Source organism: Panthera tigris, chromosome E2 (assembly GCF_018350195.1).
Source record: "Panthera tigris isolate Pti1 chromosome E2, P.tigris_Pti1_mat1.1, whole genome shotgun sequence".
NCBI lineage: Eukaryota > Metazoa > Chordata > Mammalia > Carnivora > Felidae > Panthera > Panthera tigris.
Window position 1 is genome coordinate 17,957,826 of NC_056674.1, and position 20,919 is coordinate 17,978,744.

At 47.2% G+C, this 20,919-nt stretch overlaps 2 protein-coding genes across 4 annotated transcripts; both read right to left on the minus strand.

Moving 5' to 3' along the window:
• Positions 1 to 6,420: 6,420 nt before the first annotated feature.
• On the minus strand, positions 6,421 to 15,557 carry LOC102959649 (cytochrome c oxidase subunit 6B1). Of its 2 annotated transcripts, none has more exons than XM_007096778.3 (4): positions 15,424 to 15,557; positions 13,203 to 13,319; positions 11,360 to 11,460; positions 6,421 to 6,612 (listed from the first exon to the last, which is right to left on the minus strand). In XM_007096778.3, the coding sequence occupies exons 2-4, from the start codon at positions 13,306 to 13,308 to the stop codon at positions 6,559 to 6,561; spliced, it is 261 nt and encodes an 86-aa protein (XP_007096840.1). In that variant the 5' UTR covers positions 13,309 to 13,319; positions 15,424 to 15,557; the 3' UTR covers positions 6,421 to 6,558. The 2 variants fall into 2 exon arrangements, with proteins under 2 accessions (XP_007096840.1, XP_007096841.1); XM_007096779.2 differs by lacking the exon at positions 15,424 to 15,557 and adding an exon at positions 15,345 to 15,369.
• Positions 15,558 to 17,269: 1,712 nt separating this feature from the next.
• Positions 17,270 to 20,308, minus strand: ETV2 (ETS variant transcription factor 2). Of its 2 annotated transcripts, none has more exons than XM_042969066.1 (7): positions 19,910 to 20,308; positions 19,579 to 19,668; positions 19,371 to 19,508; positions 19,047 to 19,106; positions 18,323 to 18,802; positions 17,721 to 17,833; positions 17,270 to 17,488 (listed from the first exon to the last, which is right to left on the minus strand). In XM_042969066.1, exons 2-7 carry the CDS (start codon positions 19,646 to 19,648, stop codon positions 17,288 to 17,290), a joined length of 1,062 nt encoding a protein of 353 aa, XP_042825000.1. In that variant the 5' UTR covers positions 19,649 to 19,668; positions 19,910 to 20,308; the 3' UTR covers positions 17,270 to 17,287. The 2 variants fall into 2 exon arrangements, with proteins under 2 accessions (XP_042825000.1, XP_042825002.1); XM_042969068.1 differs by having other exon boundaries at positions 19,371 to 19,484; positions 19,910 to 20,307.
• Positions 20,309 to 20,919: the final 611 nt, after the last annotated feature.

The window sequence follows — 20,919 nt, forward strand, 5'->3', positions numbered from 1 at the left end:
GGTGCTGGGAAAACTTGAGAGCAACATGCGAAAAACTAGAACCCTATCTTACACCACACATATCCGCTCAAGCAGATTAAAGACTTAAACATGAGACCTAAAACCATAAAACTCCTGGAAGAAAACAGGGATAAGTTCCCTGAAGTTGACCTTGGCAATGACTTTTTGGATTTGACACCAAAAGCAAGGGCAACAAAAGCAGAAATAAACAACTGGGATTACATCAAACCCAGTTCTTCTTCTTTACAGCAAAGGAAACTGTCAACAAAATGAAAAGGAAACCTATGAAATGGGAGAAAATACTTGTAAACCACATATCTTGGAGTTAACATCCAAAATATGTAACAAACTCAAACCCCCCCCGCCCCCAACAAAACCCCAATTTAAAAACAGGCAAAAGACCTGAATAGATATTTCTCCAAAGAACACATGCAAATGGCCAAGTTACATGAAAAGGTGCTCAACATCACCAATGACCAGGGAAATACAAACCAAAGCCACAATGAGATATCACTTCACACCTGTTAGAATGACTATGATAAAAAAGATAAGAGATAGCCAATAATGGCAAGGATGTAGAGAAAAGAGAACCCTTGCACACTGTTGGTGGGACTGTAAACTGGTACAGCCACTGTGGAAACAGTAGGAAAGTTCAAGTTAAAAATAGAACTACCATATAAACCAGCAACATCACTTGTGGATATATATCCAAAGCAAATGAAATCACTAGATCTCGAACAGCTATCTGCACGCCCATGTTGACTGCAGCACTATTGATAATAGCCAAGTATGGAAACAACCTAAGTGTCCGTAGACTGATAAATGGGTAAGAAAATGTAGTGCACACACACACACACACGCATGAATACCACCCAGTCTTTAAAAAGAAGGAAATCTACTTGTGACAACATGGGTGATCCCTGAGGGCACTGTGCTAAGTGAAACAAGCCAAAGACAAATACTGCCTGGTATCACTTATGTGTACAATCTACAAAAGCTCATAGGAACAGAGTAGAATGGTGGCTGCCAGGGGCTGGTGGGGGTTGGGGGGCAGGGGCAGGGAATGGGAGATACTGGTCAAAGGGTACAAACTTATAGTTATAAATTGAAGAAAGTTCTGGGATTCTAATGTACAGCATAGTGACGATGGTTAACAACACTGTATTATGAGCCTAAAAGTTGCTAAGAGTAAATTTTCTATATTCTCGCCACATGAATACACACACACACACACACACACACACACACACAAAGTGATTATGTGAGCGGGCATCTGGGTGGCTCAGCTGGTTAAGCACCTGACTTTGGCTCAGGTCATGATCTCACAGTTAATGAGTCCGAGCCCTGCTTTGGGTGAGCCCTGCTTCTCTAGATCTCCCTCTCTCTCAAAAAAAAGTAATTATGTGAGGTGATGGATGTATTAACCAACCTTATTACGGTATCATTTTGTAATATGTACATGAATCAAATGATTATGTTGTACAGCATAAACTTACACAATATGTAAAGCTGGGGGAAAAAAGGTTACCTGGGCTCAACTTCACTTACAGTTCGGGGTGTCCAATTGGTTCTGGTAGTGAAAGCCCCTAAGATTGGGAGTACGGGGGGGAGTGGCAGTAAGGCAGGGTAACCCCCTTCCGCTTGAGGTATTTTCCAAGCAGTCCTGGACACCCCTACCCTGGCTCCAGCTTTATGCCGTGTAGCAGCCATGGGAATGGTGGGCTCTTGCTCCTGGAGCAGTTGTAATAGCATGTTCATGGCACCAGTAGGCACTGCCTGATTCCTCAACTTCTCAATTATAGGAGGGGTAGCTGGGCCCTGTAGCATGCCTGTGCTGGAGTATTTTTTTTTTAATTTTTAAAAAATGTTTTATTCATTTTCTGAGGGGGGGAGAGAGGGAGGGAGAGAGAGAGAGGGAGAGTGGGAGCGAGCGATCAGGGTAGGGACAGAGAGAGAAAGGGAGACACAGAAACTGAAGCAGGCTCCACGGCCCGGAGCCTGATGTGGGGCTCAAACTCACGAACTGTGAGATCATGACCTGAGCCGTAGCCAGACGTATAACTGACTGAGCCACCCAGGCACCCCTTGAGTATTTTCTTGAGAGTCATTTCTGCAAACCCAGGCTAGAGCCCGCTTCTCTTGGTCTTCCAACTGCTAAGGAGTTTTGATCCAATTTTAAGCATTTTTGGAAACCATAAATATGACAGTATTCAGTACTCTCAGGAAGTATCTCTAAAAAAGAAAACCTTAAAACACAACCTCAGTATTGTCATCACACCTAAAAAATTAACAATAACTCCTTAACAGAATAAAATATTCAGTCAGTATTCAAATTTCCAACGGTCTCATAAATGTCATTAAAAATGTTCGGGGTGCCTGACTGGCTCAGTTGGTGGAGCATGTGACTCTTGATCTTGGGGTTGTGAATTCAAGCCCCATGGTGGGTATAGAGATGACTTAAAAATAAGAAATATTGGAGCACCTGGGTGGCTCAGTCGTTTGAGCATCCGACTTCAGCTCAGGTTCGTGAGCCCCACTTCGGGCTCTCTGCTGTCAACGCAGAGCCAACTTCAGATGCTGTCCTCTGCACCTCCCCATTCATGCTCTCAAAAATAAACATAAAAAAACAACAAAACTGTAAAATGTAGGCTCGTGTTGAGTTAAATATAATGAAATAAGGGTGTGATACTATATCCAAATTCCTCACATTAAGTCTCTTTCTACTGAATATGCTTTGGGAGGTTTCGGTTTTCTGCACTGAACCCTCTCCTGCACAGACACACGAAAAGGAAATCCACAGCCACGTCAACTGGCAGAGGGCTGGAAGTGTCAGTTTCCTCACTTGTATAGTAGGGGTCATAATAAAATTTTTAGCTCCAGTTGTTAGGCCAGAGATAAGGCAGGTAAGGTGCTCAGCATGGTAGCTTCAGAGTCGTTTTATAGCCTGCAGCTCTACGGAAGGGTGAGGAAGAAAGTCCTATGCTGAACGGAAACAAGGGAGGTGGATGAGAAATGGTCTTGTAGGAGTCTCCTGCAAGAGACAGAGGTGGGGGCGGGGGGGGGGGCGCCTGTGTGGCCATCAGTTGAGCGTCCACCTTCGGCTCAGGTCATGATCTCATGGTTCATGGTTCAAACTCCACATTGGGCTCTGTGCTGACAGCTCAGAGCCTGGAGCCTGCTTCAGATTTTGTGTCTCCCTCTCTCTGCCCCTCCCCTGCTTGCACTATCTCTCTCTCTCAGAAATAAACATTAAAGAAGAGACGGAAGTGGATGAGAAACTGCCTCACGGCAGCTCTTCACAAGACCACTCATCTTCGTTTCCGGAGTCAGCAGGCCTTCTGCCAAAGTTCGGGTCAGATCACAGTTAAGTTTTCCCTGTGTGGCTTACGTGGAGATGTGCAAGGTTGTGCAGGTGCCATGGCAGAACCATTCATCACAGCACCACCCAACAGGTCATCTGCCTGTGACAAAAAGGGTAACATCTTTCTGGAGGAGACACCTGGTGGCCATCACCATTCCCAGGGATTAGACTTGACCGGCACTATTGGGGCAACATGGCACCAAGTACCTCCTGACGGGAAGCAAGAAGTCAGATACATAGGAAGGATTCTTGTAAAAAGTACTTACCCTGCACCTAATCAGGTCTTTAGAGCAAACTTCCAGTTTGTAAGATCTCCAGAAGATGGCAGAAGTTAATTGACACCATGAGAAAACAATTAGGCAAATCCAGAGTGGGGGACATTCTACAAGACAGCTGGCCTGGCCTCTTAAAAAAAAGTCCCATCTTATAAAACTGGGTGGGGCGGAGCAGGGAGGCTACCGTAGAATTTAAAAAGACATTAGAGACCTAAAAAAACAACGTAGAATTTGAACTTTCATTGGATCCTGGAACAAAACACAAGCAACAGTATAGAAGACTTTTGGGGTACAATTTGGGAAATCGGAATATCAGACATTAGAGAATTAATGTTAGTTTTTCTTACAAGTGATAATGGTATGAAGGAACGCGTCATTTTTCAGAGATACATACTTAAGTGCTTAGGACTGAAGTGTCAAGATGTTTGGAAATTAGTTACTCTTGAACCAAGACGTATTTGAATTGCAAGGGTCCACTTACGAGCAGATTTACATATACATGCAGTACTGTAAATGTATTTTCTCTTTCTTATGGTTTTTAAATAACATTTTCTTCTCTCTAGCTTACTTTATTGTAAGGATAGTATATAATACATAGAACATAGAAAATAATCGAGTGTTAATCGACTATTTCGGTTATCAGAAAGGCTTCCAGTCAGTAGTAGGCTACTAGTAGCTAGGTTTGTGGGAAGTCGAAAGTTATAGATTTTTTTTTTTTTAATACATGGATTGTCGGCATTCCTAACCCTCACCTTGCTTGAGGGCCTACTGTACTTTTATTAAAAAAAATTTTTTTTTAATGTTTATTCATTTTTGAGAGAGCGTGAGTGGAGGAGGGGTAAAGAGAGAGGGAGACACAGAACCTGAAGCAGGCTCCAGGCTCTGAGCTGCCAGCAGAGCCTGACGTGGGGCTCTAAACCATGAACCGTGAGGTCATGACCTGAGCTAAAGTCGGACGCTTGACTGAGCCATCCAGGCACTCTTCCAACTGCACTTTTCATTGGTTCAGTAAAAAGAATATGTAGACACAAAGTAAATATGAGAATACTTTGTAAATTAATTGTACAGTAAATTTAACAATATTAACAATTGTTAAATTTAAGCGGTGGGTATGATAGCAACTATACGGATGTCCACTTTTTCTGTATGCTTGAAATTTTTCATAATAAAGTATTTAAAGAGGGAATATAGATTTTAAAAAATCCCTGCCCTCATGGAAATTACATTCCAGTGTGTGTGGAGGGGGGAAATTATCAAGGATGAATTAAGTAAAACATAGGGAATGTTAGTGGTCAAGTGCTTACGAAACAAAAGGAGTCAAGGGCTGCAAACGTTGTGTATGGGGGTTGAAACCGTAGGTCAAGAGATCAAGGGAGGGCCTAAGTTGTATGTGAGGAAGACCTGGTGGGTATGTGGTGGAAAGGCTTTCCAGGCAGGGCAAACAGCAAGTGCAAAGGCCTTGAAGTTGGAGCCAGCCTGGCATACGTTGACACTTCTGGTTTGCTCACAGTTCCTGTCACACTGAGAAGGCCAGCTTGGCAGGAACTGCAGGAGCAAACAAGAAGTGGTGGATCAGAGAGGAAATAGAACCATATCAAAGCTTTACCAAATCAAATACGTATCAAGTATATATATTTATATATACACATATAAATACTTCTAGATGTGTGGGCAGTCTCGGGAAGAATGCATGGGAAACTGCTGATGGCGGTTGCCTCCAGACAGAATTGGGCATCTGGGGTCAGAGAGAGTCTTATATCTGGACTTTTCTCTGGACTTCCTGATTCACTTGAAATTCTCACCATGTTTAAGCTCTTTCTTATTTCCGACACATGACATAAGCTACAGTTCCTCAAAGTCCCTGGGCATACATGAGGATCCTCTGTTTAGAGCCTCTCCTCCTCATAGGCAGCCATTTCAGAAGACCCCTCCCTAGGCCATTTTCCCTCAATGCAAGAATCCTCTCTCTGCTCGCCCGAATATGCTTCAGATAAGCCTGTCTCTCAACCACTTGAGTGGTCTTGAGGAAACACCAATTCAGCCACAACCTGGTGCTCTAAGCGAGTCAACTGTCTCAGGAGCTCCCTGCTGACAAATGTGGTGGGTGATATTCTGGACTATTGTGTGGCAATTCCTTTGGGGGCAGCAAGAAAAAATGTTTATCTGGTCTGCTTAAAACGACCTCCGATCATCACCACGATCAACATGAAAAAGGAGGACCAAAATAGAGGGAGAAATTCCACACTGTGAAGAAAACCGATCAGACGATATTAAAAGTGTACCGTTAATATCTTAGATGTAATCATGGCAGTGTAATCATGTGTAAAATAAATCTGCATCTCTAAGAGATACATACACTTACTTATCTCTGGATAAATCCCCAGGATTTGCTTTAAAATCACCTAGGGGGGAGGGGAATAATTAGAGATGAAACTGATTGGTATTCTGTTGATAACTGTTAAAACTAGGTGATGGCTACACAGAAGTTTTTATTATACTGTTTTCACATGATTCAAAAATTACATAAAAAAAGTTTCTTGTAATTATATAGATAATAAGGAATAATCAGATAAATTTTAGCATGGATAGGGGCTCGAGGCTATTTTGTATAATCAACTCACTCTACTGTCTGGTATAGAGAAGGCAGTCAGTTTAATAACATAACATAAAACAAAACAAAACAGAAAAAAAAACAATCACCCTGAAGCCCCTCTTATTGGTCAAGGTACTAATTCTACCCCAGCTTCTTGCCCGATCATCCAGCTCTTTCACACATACACAGTCTTACACTTTTCCAATGAGTGTTTATTATTAGTTAAGCCATGCTTCAGGATCCCAGGGTGGGGATCACCATGTACCCAGGTCCCCCTTCACTGCCCTAGGAGAAGGATGGAGTACGGAGGAGAGGTGGGTGGAGCCAGTTCAGATCTTCCCAGGAAACGTGCCTTCCGCCCGGCGGTCGTCCCAGGCTGCCACCTGTGGAAACACAGCCAATGTTACTCCCTTCCCCTGTGGGGAAACCAGATGAGTGACCTTGGTCTTCCTCACTTTGCTCACCTGCTCAGTCGTCAACAAGTAAGCCCAGTACTGCCACTATTTCAGGAGTGAGGGCTGGAGGGGGGCGAGTAACATGCAGAAAAATCCCACATTCACTGCAGGGCTGTCCCTGGGGAGATGTGTGACTGTAAAGAGGTTCAAGAGTACGGCTGTGCTGTATTTCAGGAACCCCAGAGTTAACACTCAGTGATGGTTGTCAGAATACAGGAAAGAACACTAGGCAGCTGCGAGACAAAAAAGAGGCTCATCTATGCCCTGGCACGAGTGGATCTCCCAAGTGCAAAAAGGTGCAAAACTGAATACAGAGTGTGATCCTGCTGATCACAGATGTACGCATATAGGCATATAAAAAATAACAGAAAGGCCCGTATCAAACTGTTAACGCTCCCTAGAAGAAACACTCCGCAACCTGTGGACCTTCCTACAGGCAGTCAGAAGCACAACCACTGATATACACACACCCTCACACTCACATATATATGCCATGTATTAGAGGCAGTGGACCAAAGCACGGATAATAAGGAAGACTGAGTCTGAATGCCTAGCTGTGACACCTCGGGCAAATTACTTAATCTTTCAGGGCCTGTTTTTTTTTTTTATTTTAAATTTTTATTTTGAGAAAGAGAGAGAGAACACACAAGGTGGGGAGGGAGGCAGAGGGAAAGAGAAAGAATCTTAAGCAGGCTCCACGCCCAGCACAGAACTGGACACTGGGTTTGAACTCACGAAACCATGAGATCATGACCTGAGCCAAAATCAAGACCTGGATGCGCGACAGACTGAGCCACCCAGGCACCCCTCAGGGCCTCAGTTTTTAATTGTATAAAATGAGGACAGTGAGGGGCACCTGGGTGGCTCAGTCGGTTAAGCGTCTGACTTCAGCTCAGGTCATGATCTCATGGTTTGTGGGTTCAAGCCCTGCACCGGGCTCTGTGCTGACAGCAAGGAGCCTGGAGCCTGCTTCGGATTCTGTGTCTCCCTCTCTCTGCCCCTCCCCTGCTCGCGCTGTCTCCAAAAAATAAATAAAACATTAAAAAAAAAAAAATGAGGATAGCGATAACAGTATCCACCTCATCCTGTTTTTCAGCATGTTTGCCCTTAGAGGATATCAAGTGCTTACAAATGAGCTGGCTCATAGTTAAGTGATGTGTATTTTATTTACATACTTACACACCATGTATCATGAATACTCTGTACTTTAAAAAACATACAGACAAATTGGGCCACACTACATATTGTCCTGCAACTTGCTTTTCCCACAAGTCTTAGAGCTCTTTCTGTTTTCTGTCACAAAGATCAAGATAAATGTACCAACATTTATCTAGCTCGGGTTGTTTCCGAATTACAAACAACTCTGCAATGAAGATCCTCACACAGGAGCATCTTTGTAGGTCTAGATGCAAAACTGCCACGTGTATGTTTTTTTCCATTTTGAAAGATCCTGCCAAACTGACCTCAAAAGAGATTGTACCAATTTATAGAACAACTAACATTTAGCACTGTCCATCTTTATAATTCTTGCACCAGAATGCAAGGTAAAAACAAGCTTCTCTCTGTTGTTTTAAGCTGTGTTTTCCTGATGACTTGAGTGGAGATGGACATCTTTTCAGGTCAACGCTCACCTGGATTCCCTCATACTGGACTTGTACTGTCCACAGTCCACAGTACTCTATGAGTGAACTTCTCAGTCGCTGGGATTGACCCTCTCTCCATCTCTCTCTTTTTAAAAAATGTTTATTTTTGAGAGACAGAGATAGAGCTCGAGTGGGCAAGGGGCAGAGAGAGAGAGGGAGACACAGAATCCGAAGCAGGCTCCAGGCTCTGCACTGTCAGCACAGAGCCCGATGCAGGGCTCGAGCCCAGGAACCATGAGATCATGACTTGAGTCAAAGTTGAATGCTTAGCCAACTGAGTCATCCAGACACCCCTCTCCATCTCCTTTTTTTTTAAATTTTATTATATTTTTTAAAAATTTACATCCAAATTAGTTAGCATATGAAACAGATTTCAGGAGTAGATTCCTTAATGCCCTTACCCTCCTCTCCATCTCTTTTTAAAGGATCAGGTTGGTCTGATAACTTGGAAATTTCACTTTGCCCAATAATCCCACTTCATGGAAAGGAAACTAAGGGAACCATTCAAATAGAGAAGAAAACATTTCCTGGAATGGAAATGTACACTGAAGTATCATCTAAAATAGTGAAAACATGTGAATCCAGCTAAAAGGGAAGGAAATATTTTATAACTATTAAGATGATGGCTGCCCAATAAGTGAGCAGATTGTATGGACATGGAAGTAGGTACACAATGCATGTTAAGTAAAAAAAGCAAAGCATAAAACAGTGTCAGGAGTATGACCCATATTAGTATTAAAAAGTACATAACCACACATCTACACATACACACACATTAGCACACAGAAAAGGAAGTAAAAGATTTGTGCCAAATGACTAAGGAAAGTTAACTTTGGGATCAGAAGGGAATGGCTCGGGGGCTTTCACTTTCTACATTACATAAATCTCCTGTTTTGAAGATTCCACAAAAGTCAGTGCTATTTTTTCATAGAGAAACTCAAGATTTTTTAACCTGGAAAATAAAACATGGTTGGAAAAAATGTTTTAAATGCCCTTCCAAAATACACATACTGGGATTAGAGACTAATTGAAAATAATACACAGGAAACACCTGGAAATGCTACAGTATTATTAGGGAGGTCAGGAGGATGGGGAACATTTTTCTGCCCTTTCTCTATTTTTTTAAGTTTTTGTGAAGTGGTTATATTTTTCATAAAAAACAAAACAGGGGTGCCTGGGTGGCTCAGTCGGTTAAGTGTCCGACTTCAGCTCAGGTCATGATCTCACAGGTCATGAGTTTGAGCCCCTCGTCGGGCTCTGTGCTGAGAGCTCGTAACCTGGAGGCTACTTCAGATTCTGGGTCTCCCTCTCTCTCTGACCCTCCCTGGCTCATGCTCTGTCTCTCTCAAAAATGAATAAACATGAAAAAAAAATTTAACAACAACAGCAATAACAAAACACTTGTTTTTACTTCACCAAGTTTTTAAAATAAAGAAGCCAGGGCAGCCAGGTTTAAAAGGGACTTGGCAGAATACATTTATATTCAGCCCTAACAGGGCAGACACAGCAGGCACCTGAGGGTAGGAACCACACAATCTGCTGCTCCCAAGGTAAGGGCAGGCCCAGGTCCTGGAGAATGGGGCGTAGGGCAGCACCGGGGCCGGAAGCATGCTTCCCAGGCCTCTGTCCAGCATGCACCCAATGGAGGCTCTGAGGCTGGAGGAGGGATGTTATGAATTCACAACATCATGCTACCCAAGATCACCCAGCGACAAGGAGAAATCCTGGAAGGGCACAGGGCACTCAAAGACACATGAGACACTGTGGCCAGAGAGGTGGGAGGAGAGCCAAGCAAGCTGAGGAAGACTGCATTAAGGCAATCTGTTCTCAAGAAATAAGCCCCAAAGGCGTACATCAAGGATGCTTCATATATACTGAAAAATTAGAACATAATCTCCATCAAAAGGGAATCAGTTAAATAAAAGCATCTGAAAGTTACTAAAACCTAAAACGGCAGATCTGTATGCATTATTATAAAAAAAGGCTTCAAGACACACTGAGAAGTCAAAGCAATTTGAAGACTACGTCGTGTGACTCATCCATACAGAGGCTCCACAGGAAAAAGGGAATGAGTTAACACTAGTTACCTCAGGGAAGGAGCACTGGGGAGCACAAGACGGCTTCTACTTTTTATTTTACTGTACTGCTCACAGTTGGCTTTTTTTTTTTTTTTAACGTTTATTTATTTTTGAGACAGAGAGAGACACAGCATGAATGGGGGAGGGTCAGAGAGAGAATGAATTTTGCATTTTGCATAATGAAATTAGCATTAATTGCATTCCTTTCTGGCATTTTAAAAAAAGATTTCTCAATGTTTCTTGCAGTCAAGAGGATCTTTGATTTGAGGAAATAGTACAATGTTAAACATAAATATTTGGGAGGCGGGGGGCTCAATCAGAAGGACTTGGGCCCCTAAAGATAAATTCTTTATTTAAAGTGTATGACAGAGTATTAAATAGTGACAAAAGGTCTGGTCAATCAGGGCTAGCCAGATTGCCTTACTGTGTCTGCATCTTCTAGAGAAGCACACGGAAGTAGGTGGGGGTAAAAAGACATGTTTGAGATTTCCTTCAGAATACTATAGCAAAGAAAAGGGGACAGAAGAAGGGAATGTGGAAAAATCTTGAAAATACTCAATTTGGGGAGTGGGTATAAGTGGAAGGTCACTGAATTATTCTCTCTACTTTTATGTATAATTTCAATGTGTTCATAATAAAAGGCACAGAACTGCACAAGATGGCGAGCCCCACAGGGACAGGGAGCCGGCCATACGCATATTTGTGGGCTGCATGAGCAAGATGGATGTAGCATGGAGACGGCCCCAGTTGCCCCAGCTGAGAGTCCTGACTGGCTGAGAGTATCATTAAAAAGAGAGAAGGAGGGCAATTCCACAAAGCAAAGGTCAAGTCCCATGGACAGTGCGATGCCCTGTGCTTCCTCTGCCTCTCACAGATGAGCCCCACCGAGTTACTACACTCCCTTCTGCTAAGACCCCATCCAGCGTTCCAAGGGCTCCAGCAGGCAGTACATACCCAGGATATGGGGCAGAGGGACTTGTACACACGCCGGTACCATTCACACACGGAGACATCACCCCCTTTAGCAGTCATCGCCTTCTCACAGCGGTGAAAGTCTGTGAAGAAAGGGGCTCAGGTTCAGCCCAGACCAAGGACTGGAACACATTTTTAAAAAAATGTTTATTTTTGAGAGAGAGAGAGAGAAAGAGAGAGAGAGAGAGAACAAGTGGGGGAGGGGGAGCACGCAGAGAGAGAGAGACAGAGAGACAGAGAATCCCAAGCAGGCTCTGTGAGGTCAGTGAAGAGCCCAACTCAGGGCTCCAACTCACAAACTGTGTGATCATGACCTGAGCCAAAATCAAGAGCCCAACACTTAACCAACTGAGCCACCCAGTTGCCCCTAGAACACATTTTTGATCAAAACTCAGAGAAATATTTTTCACTTCACAGCAGTTATGCATACACACACACACGTTTGACAAAGAATGTACATTCCTACAAATGTGCTGAAAAAGGCTAGACATGCCTCGCCAAATTGATCTCGTGGCCCCTAGAGAACTACTGTTTGACCTGAAAATTCTGGGGTCAGGAATGAGGAGGTAACATGAGGGACATGTGCAGGGACTATGGAAGTCCAAAACCAGGGCAAGGGAAAGGGAAGATGATCTTGATGCTAAGATGCTGGCATCCTAAGACGGGAAGGGGATAATCTTGTTTTTAAAAGTAGGAAACTAGGGGCGCCTGGATGGCTCATTCATTCGACTATAGGTTTCAGCTCAGGTCCTGATCTTATGGTTTGTGAGTCTGAGCCTCTCCTTTCTCCCACCAGGATCTGTGCTGAACTATGGGGAGGCTGCCTGGGATCCTCTCTCTTGGCCCTCCCCTGGTGGAGCTCTCTCTCTCAAAATAAATAAATAAACTAAAAATAAAAACACCTTTAAAAGTAGGCAATTAAGGGGTGCCTGTCGGTAGAGCATGCAACTCTTTATCTCGAAGCTGTGAGTTTGAGCCCCACAGTGGGTGCAAAGATTACTTAAAAATAAAATCTTTAAAATAAATAAATAAAAGTAGAAAATTAATTAAAAAAGAGAAAAATACTCCAAGTATTGTACTCCTGGGCACATTCTCTACATAACAAAAGCATTCATATGCACATCAAATTACACAGAACATTCATAGCATCATCATTCATAAAAGCCCCCAACTGGAAACCATGCAAGGGTCCAGAAATAAATTATGGAAAATTATACACTATGAAAATGACCAAACCATACATCATAGCATGGATGAATCTTCAAAACTGCCAAATGAAGAAATTAAAAAACCGAGACTATGTATAATGTCTATAAAGTTCATCAAGAGGCAAACCTAAAAGCAGTGATAAAACCAAAATGTGATTGCCTTAAGTCGGCAAGGTTACATCTCTAGTGGGCACAGTAGGATGCTGTATTCAAGGCAAGGCATGCAGTAGGCAGGGAAGCTCAGGATGCTGGCCAGTATCTAATTTTTTATCCAGGTTATAGTTACGCAGGGGAATCACTTTAGTATTATTCATTTAGGTGTACATTATGCTTTACATATTTCCTTTATGTATGTTACATCTGTCACATATACACACAAATAGTCTTCAAAAAAAAAAAAAAATCATTATAGGAACCAAAGTTTGTGATCCTGACCTAGATCCTGGAACTTGAACACAGCTGTGATGAGGGGCATGGGCCCTGCAAGGTGGGATGCCCACAACAACAAAAAAAGAGGCCTGGGATGTACAGATCCAGTAGGAAACAACAGATAAGCGACACGAGGTGAGGGACCAGGAATAGGTCTGCATCCCCTCCCACGTCTACACCCTGCTTACCCAGGTAGTTCTGCCAGCAGTTCCTGGTCTGGTTCTGGTTGGGGAAGCGGCTGTCAAAAGGGGCAGTCTGGTAGTTCTTGATTTTGGTCTTGATGTCTTCTGCCATGGTGCTGAGTCCTGGAGGCATAGGCAATGGAGGTTGGCAAAAGTTCTAAGGGACCTGGGCATGGGGAGGTCAGTCCACCCAGACGCAGAATAACGGGGTAGGTTAGGTGTGAATCAGCCACAACCTTCTACCTCTCAGCATATACAAACAGAGGTAAAGGGTGGGGCAAATCCACACATCTAAGTGTGGAAGTCACAGCAGGGCTTGGCAGGGCGGGGGGATGGGACTCCTTAGCAAAATCGGGCCTTATTCGTCCCAAAATAACACTGGCCAACATTCACTGAGTACTCAGTATAGGCCAAGCACTGTTCTACACACTTTACTCCTGCAGCCACTCTAAAAGGTAGGAACTATTACTTATCACTATCACTGTTTCACAGACAAGGGACAGGGTGTCCAAGTGACTTCCCAAGGTCATACAAGTGGAGGAGCCACACTCCATCACTGACAGATCTACACTGTAGAGGTTCTTAATCTCCTTGGTACCACGAACTCCTCAGGGATCTAATGAACCCTTTCTCAGAATATTTTTTAATGCATTAAAAGATTGCATAGGGCCATAAAGAAAACCAGTTGTATGTAGCAGAGGATTTATTAACTACCACAATTCTGAAGTAGTCACGAGTGAAGATGTATTTCTGTGACATCCGCAACCATAATGTGATATAAGATGACCCGTGATTTTGATTGCTGACAAAGCGACAGATGATGACTGTTACCAAGATTGATGCCTCCATTCTTTTTTTTTTTTTTAACTTTATTTATTTTTGAGACAGAGAGAGACAGAGCACGAATGGGGGAGGGGCAGAGAGAGAGGGAGACACAGAATCGGAAGCAGGCTCCAGGCTCTGAGCAATCAGCCCAGAGCCCGACGCGGGGCTCGAACTCATGGACTCACAGACCGTGAGATCGTGACCTGAGCCGAAGTCGGCCGCTTAACCGACTGAGCCACCCAGGCGCCCCTGATGCCTCCATTCTTAAAAGGAAATGCTACATTTAAATTAGAGATTAAGAAGAATAAAGGGGTGCCTGGATGGCTCAGTCTGTTAAGCCTCCAGCTCTTGATTTCAGCTCAGTTTGTATCTCATAGTTGGTGAGTTGGAACCCCGCGTCAGGCTCTGTGCTGACACTCCAGGAGCCTGCTTGGGACTCTCTGTCTCCCTCTCTGCCCCTCCCCGCTCGCTTCTCTCAAAAATAAACAGTTAAAAAGAAAGAAATTTTTAAAAAGGTTAGGAAAAATACATATGTAATTTTCCCCCCTTCAAGTACTAGCACACCTTGCATTCTATGGACTTTGCAGACTGAGAATCACAAAGCTCTGCTGTATCTCTTATGAGGTGACACACAGTTTTCTCCATGGAATGTGAAACTGCCTCTATTCCAGAGAATTCAAAGAGTAATGGGGTTACAAAGGCCCATGTAAATTCAAGGGACCCAACGTAGTGAGCAGGCCAGTGTTAAATTCAAGGGACCCAAGGTAGTGGTGGGGATCTGGGGCACCACAGTAGAATCTTTGGGGGGAAAGGGTAGAGGTGCATGGGGAGGAGACGTAGAATACCAGCGCTGGGACACAGAAGAAGAGTTGTTCTGAAGTGTTGTTTTGGGGGGAGACCTGGGAGGGAGGGTGGTTCAGGAATGACTCTTGGGCCCTCTAACATTCAAGAGGGAGGAGGAACCAGAAACCTGGGTGCAAGGCCAGGCCGCGGCCCGGGCAAGCCACGGGAGCCACGCCTGCCTAGGGCCCGCTGATTGAGGGCACTACAGTCCTAACTACGGAATCCAAACCCCGGTCGCCGGCTAAGTAGCTCAATATCGCTGATCCTCAGTTGCTTCACTGTCAAAAAGGGATAATTACGGGCCTTTCCTCATAGGGCTGGAGTGAAGATTAAATGAATTAATAAAGTCGCGTGAAACGTTACCCGGCATTAATTAAGGAAGACCGAAATAATCGTTAGCTACGAATACTAACAGAACAGGACCCTAGGGACCGGGGTTGGGGGGGGGGGCGGTGCAGACGCCGCGGGCCGGAAACTCACTTCGTCCTCGGGGAAACGAGGGTCCGGTTCCTCAGTTCCCCAGGATAGGGTCCCAGCTTCCCAAGCCCTGGACACTCACCTAAAGACACCCCCGAAGCACCTTGCAGCTCAATGTGACCCTCAGCAAAGACGCCAGAGTCGGACCGGAAGCGGAATTGAGGCCGGCCGGAAGCGGAGCGAGTCAGCGTGTGTGAGAGTTTTCCGCGAGGCTAGAACGCCCGCGGAAAAGCCGTCTCTGGAGCCATTAAGGCCACGCCCATCCGGGAGAGCTCCGAAATCCTATTGGGCTGAATGCCCGTTGATCATCACTTCCGGCCCAATCGTGAGCTAGCGTGCGCTTTTCAAAGGTCCGATCTGGGGCTTGAGACGCCTGGTTACAGTTTCTCATCTCTAGTTTTTACCTAGGGAAAGGAGTTTCGAGTCCTGGGACTATCTGCAGAGTGGGCCGAGGGAAAAGTATCCCAGCGGAAGTATCCTTATTCATGCAGGTATTGCTTGTTTAACGCTTACCCAGTGCCAGGTACTTCGATAAGGGTTGGGGATGCATCACTGAACAAACACGAGTCCCTACCCTCTTCATGATTATTACGGGATCAATTGTTAGGGGTTTGAAATCGAACCAGTCTTTCTCCCAGGGTCATTTGTCATACTGTGAGGAATATCCAGACTCCCACCTCCCTGTTCATTACCGTCTTTCCCCAAACTCCAGAAGGCACAAATTAACACAGATTTGGGTGCCTGAAGGCTCAAACCAAAGTCCTGCATCACAGAGAGGAGGGCTTAAGAACATAAAAGCTTGGGTCTGGCAGAAATTAGTCCATCTTGGAAAGTGACACATCTATTCTAGTCACAGAAGTATCCCTGACTCTTTCTCTCACACCTCACAGCGAGCTGATCAAGAAATCTTGTCTTTGCCTGAAGCAATATATCCAGAATCTTCGACATCTGGTTCAAGCCACAGGCACAGCCAGCCTAGGCTATAGAAGCAGCCCACACCCTAGCCTCCTGGTTTCCCCACTGCCCTCCACAATCATCCACTCAGCCAGAGAGACCCCGTTAACACCTCAGTCATCACTTCCCTTTGGCTTAGAACCCTCCCATTGGGTCTTGTCTGACTCTTTCAGTCAAAAGCCAAAGTCCTCATAAATGACCTACACAGTTTGGTCCCTCTTATACCCTCATTTCTTATCCTTTTCTCTTTATTCCCATTGCTCCAGCCATACTGGCCTCTTCCTGTTTAAACACGCAGTCTGGCTTCCCTCTAAGGGCCTTTTGTATTTGCTCTCCCCTTGGCCTGGAATGCTTTTTGTGAAGCTGGCTCCCTTCCTCACTTCCTTCAGGTCTTTGCTTCAATGTCACCTTCCTGGTGAGTCCTTCTCAGACCAAATATTTAAAATTGTCATTTTGTCAGTCCATAGGAGGACCACTCTTTAGGGACTCAGTGGTTCCCAGAATGGGGTAGGCTCTCCTTGGGATCTAGATCCAAGTTCAACCACCCTCAACTTGGAGTGGTGAGACAGTAGGTGGTTTGGGGGATCTAGCACTAAGTCTAATTACTTAATGGTCCCAAGCACTGGAAGAACACACATAAGTCCTCTTTTGGAGTTTTGAGTCTTCTCTTCAGAAGGGACACAGCAGGTAAACTCAAACGTTAGTGATTGGGTCCGATTCCTTTACAAGTCCCAGCACGGGCAGGCACACAGTAGGCCCTAAAGGGACTGAGTTGATTCCTTTGAATATCCCATCACACAGTGAACATGCAAGTAGGTCCCCTAAGGGTCTGGGTGTGTTTTAGTCACCGCGCGCGCGTCTTAAGATCACACAGGCCGGGGGTGGGGGTGGGATGTGAGTGTGGTGGTGCACACTTAGGGTCCTTAGTGGGTTTAGTCAGTGTCAGTGGGAAGGACGCAGGCAGCACACACGACTAATTTGACGGGGTATTTTTATTGGGTCGCTCCTCCCGGTCCACCTCCCGCGCAGTCGGTATGGGCCAGGCCGGGTACGCGGCCCCCGAAACGGTACGTGTACTTGCGCCCACCGCTCTTGCGCACGATGTCGCGGCGGTAGTAGTAGCGCAGGCCTCGGCTCAGCTTCTCGTAGTTCATGCCGGGCTTCCTCTTGCGCTCACCCCAGAGCCGCGCCACCTAGGACAGAGGCTGGGCTTAGTCTGAGAGTCAGGAGGGAGCCTGGCTAGGCAACAGACGCGCGGGGCGGGGGACGCGGTTTCGGGTACGTTTTGGGCAAGAGTTAGTCCCTTTAACTCCTGCGGGGATAGAGATGAGTACGAGCTGGGGTGGGGGGGTGGGGTGGGGGTGGGGGTGGGGTCAAGTACTAGGCAAACTGCCTCGACTTGGCCGGTCTGGGAAGCTGCCCCACCTCTCTGGGGTCACACAGCTGGAACTCGCGGCTGTTGCCCGTCCAGCGGATGCAGTTGCTACGCTCCCCGTCTCGGAGCAGCTCCAGGAGGAACTGCCACAGCTGAATGGGACCTGCGGAGTGCAGGCAGGTGAACACTCAGGCTTCCTAGCCCCGGACCAAGTCGCTTCGATGACCCATATGTCCGGGCTCCCTCGCCTCGAAGGTCCACGTGTCCGGTTTTCCCAACTCGGGGCCCAGCAGTCCATCCCCTTCGGGCCCAGCGAGTCCGGATCCCTCCATATAAGGATCCCCAGCATCGGCCTCAGGGACCCAGGCAGCCGGGGCCCCCATCTCTGAAACTTAGGAGTTTGGGTGCCACATCTTGGAGACCCAGATATCCAGACCCTCACCTCTTTCCTCTCAACTAATCCAGGAGCCTAGGTCTCTTGCTCCCTGGAAGACTACCAGTGTCTTAGTCCTCTCCTCCCCCAGGACTCACCGTCACCACCTCTCTCGGACTCGTAGGTAACAGCCTCGCCCCCTCACTTCCAGTTTCCTGGGTCCCGCCCCTACGCGCCTAGGCCCCGCCTCATTAGATTCGGGTCTTGCGTACCCCTCACCTCGATGGTTACTTTTGGGGTAACAAGCCAAGGTTACGTGGTCCGACTGCTGGCTGGGTTCAGAGGACGTGGTGAGATCTGAAGCCTGGTATCCCTTTGGAGAAGTGGTGCAGTCCGTATGCAGCCCCGAGACCCAGGAGGTGGTATAGTCTGAGACCGCAGGTCCAACCCACGAAATGGTAGAGTCCGCGTGAGGCTCCCCGCGGAGGCCCTTGCCCCAGTAGGTGGCGCCGTCGAGACCAATAGAACTGTCCCAGTTGGTGGAGCTGGGGGCGGCCTGGGCACAAGACCACGAATTGGTCCCTCCCCCGGAGGTGGCACAGTTCTGATCCGTTGTCCCCGCAGAACCGGCGAAGGGGGCGGGGCCCAGGCCGGGAGGGGCGGGGCCCGGGGCCTGGGAGAAGCCGTTCCAGTGGTCCGAGCCGTTGCACGTCAAGTCTGTCCAGTCTCCCGACCACGGAAGAGCCTGACGGGCGGGATCTGTGAGGAGCAACAGATCTCAAGTGAGGGGAGCCTAGGTGTCCCGGTCTCTGGCCCGGGGGTTCTTGGAGTCTAAGCTCTAAGCCCTGGGGCCCTGGGCTCCCGGATCTAGGCCATGCCACCTCGAGGACACAGGTGTTTCCCGTCCTAGCCCCGTTCCCCTCAACGATCGAGTAGATTAAACCTCCAGCTACGGAGGAGGACCCCAGTCCCTTTCTTCCCCCGCCTCTGTGTACACACTCACCCGCCCCCCATGTAGCTTCTGGATGCGTTAACGTGGAGCCCCAGTCCAGCGGTGAGAGCCCTGCGAGGGATAAGAACGAACAGAGTTTAGGGAAGGTGTGAGCAACGACTAGAGACGTCCCTTCGACCGCTCACGCAGCAGTCTTTATTCTTTAGGGAATGAGTTATTACCTCCAGCCCCTACTCACGCATACCTAGAACTCAGGACCCTGGCCTCGTCCTCTTTCAACCTCAGGACTTCAAGCCCGCAGCCCTCCCCCCATTTTGCCTCCGGAGTCCAGGAACACACCCTTCCTCCCTCAGTCCCAGCACCCCAGTCTCTCACCTTCCTCAGCTCCCAGGGGTCCCAGCCCACAACCACCTTTCCAGCGTGTCTCCACTGTCAGCGTGTCCCCTGGGAACGCCAGCTCAGGGAAATAGAAGCCGAGCTCAGCTCCTTCTGCAGGCAATGAGGAGGTTAGGGCTGGGTCGGGGTCAGCAGAGACCCCCACCTGTGCACCCTCCCCATACAGTGACTCAGTGCAGCAGCCTACCCAGCCCTGAAAGCCTGTTCCCTGGGGGCACTTCCTGCGGTGAAGCTTCATCCCAGTTCCACAAGTCCATGGATGCTCCTTGTGAATGTTCTGGGCAGGGGAAAAAAGGGGAAGGGGTGAACTGGTGACACTTAGGGACGTTGGAGTCTGGCTGGAGACTCCCTCAGACCCAGAAGTCCAGGCCTTTTGTTCCCTTCTTCCCCGAGACCCTGGAATCTTGGCCTCCAGTGTCCTTTTTTCTCAGACTAGGAGTAAGGGACCTCAGCCCTCTCCCTCCCTCAGACCCAAGAGTCCAGACCCCCAGACATCCAGTCCCCAGTTCATGGCTCACCTCTGGCGGGTTTCTCTGTCCCCAGCCAGGGGTCTCAGCCCCATTTCATACCATGCACCCCCTCCCCTGGGGGCCGGGGCAGGGGGGGAATTTTCCGAGACGTCAGAGCTGGGGGTCGCAGCTGGGTCGAGTTGCAGGGACAGAGGCGGGGCCAAGCGTCGTCCCCCCCCATCCTCCACCCCCCTCAGGGATGGCCGTCCGCCGCCTCCTGACAGCTCCGGCTATCCTGTTGCGGGGATGGCTTGGACTTGGACAGGAGCTTGGGGAACAGCGGGCTGCGCGAGACCCGGGGTGCGGAGGGGAGTTTACGGGATGATGGGGGTGGGGCGGGGGGCTTGCTGGACAGGTTCTCCGTCTTGGGTCTTGATCCTGCGACATGGGGGGGGGGGGGAGAGGGGGGAGGGTCTGGGGTCAGTTGGGTTGCGCCAAGCTTATCTACAACAGGAAGGGGGATTTCCGGCCAGACCCCAGGTCGGCCTACGTCACAATCTGCAGGGGAACTGCGTGGGGGGTGGGGAGGAAGGATATGGTTGGGGGAAGCTGATCCAGAATCCCCAACTGGGCAGAGTTCTCCCCTTCGAGGGCTTTGAGGACGACATTCTGGGGCTGCTCTTGAGTGCCAATCATGGTAACAGCATCAACGATATAAATAATAACGACAGTACTTCTAATAGCTAACATTTATTGAGGGCTCATTGCCTGCCACCAACTGTGTCACTGGGTTTTCACTTAATCCTTTTATGAGGTAGGTACTAGTCTTCATTTTATGAAAGGGGAAATTGAAACAGACTTCCTTCCACTTCTCTTCATGTCCAGAATCCATGCCTTTCCATGCTATAATAGTTTGAGACAAATGGGGAAAATTTGAGTATGAACTGAATATAAGATATAGAATTATTCATTTTCTTTAGATGTGATCATGGTATTATAACATGAAAGATGTCTCTGTAAGGAAATGGACACATATTTAGGGGCGAAGTGTTATGATGTCTGTAACTTACTTCAAATGA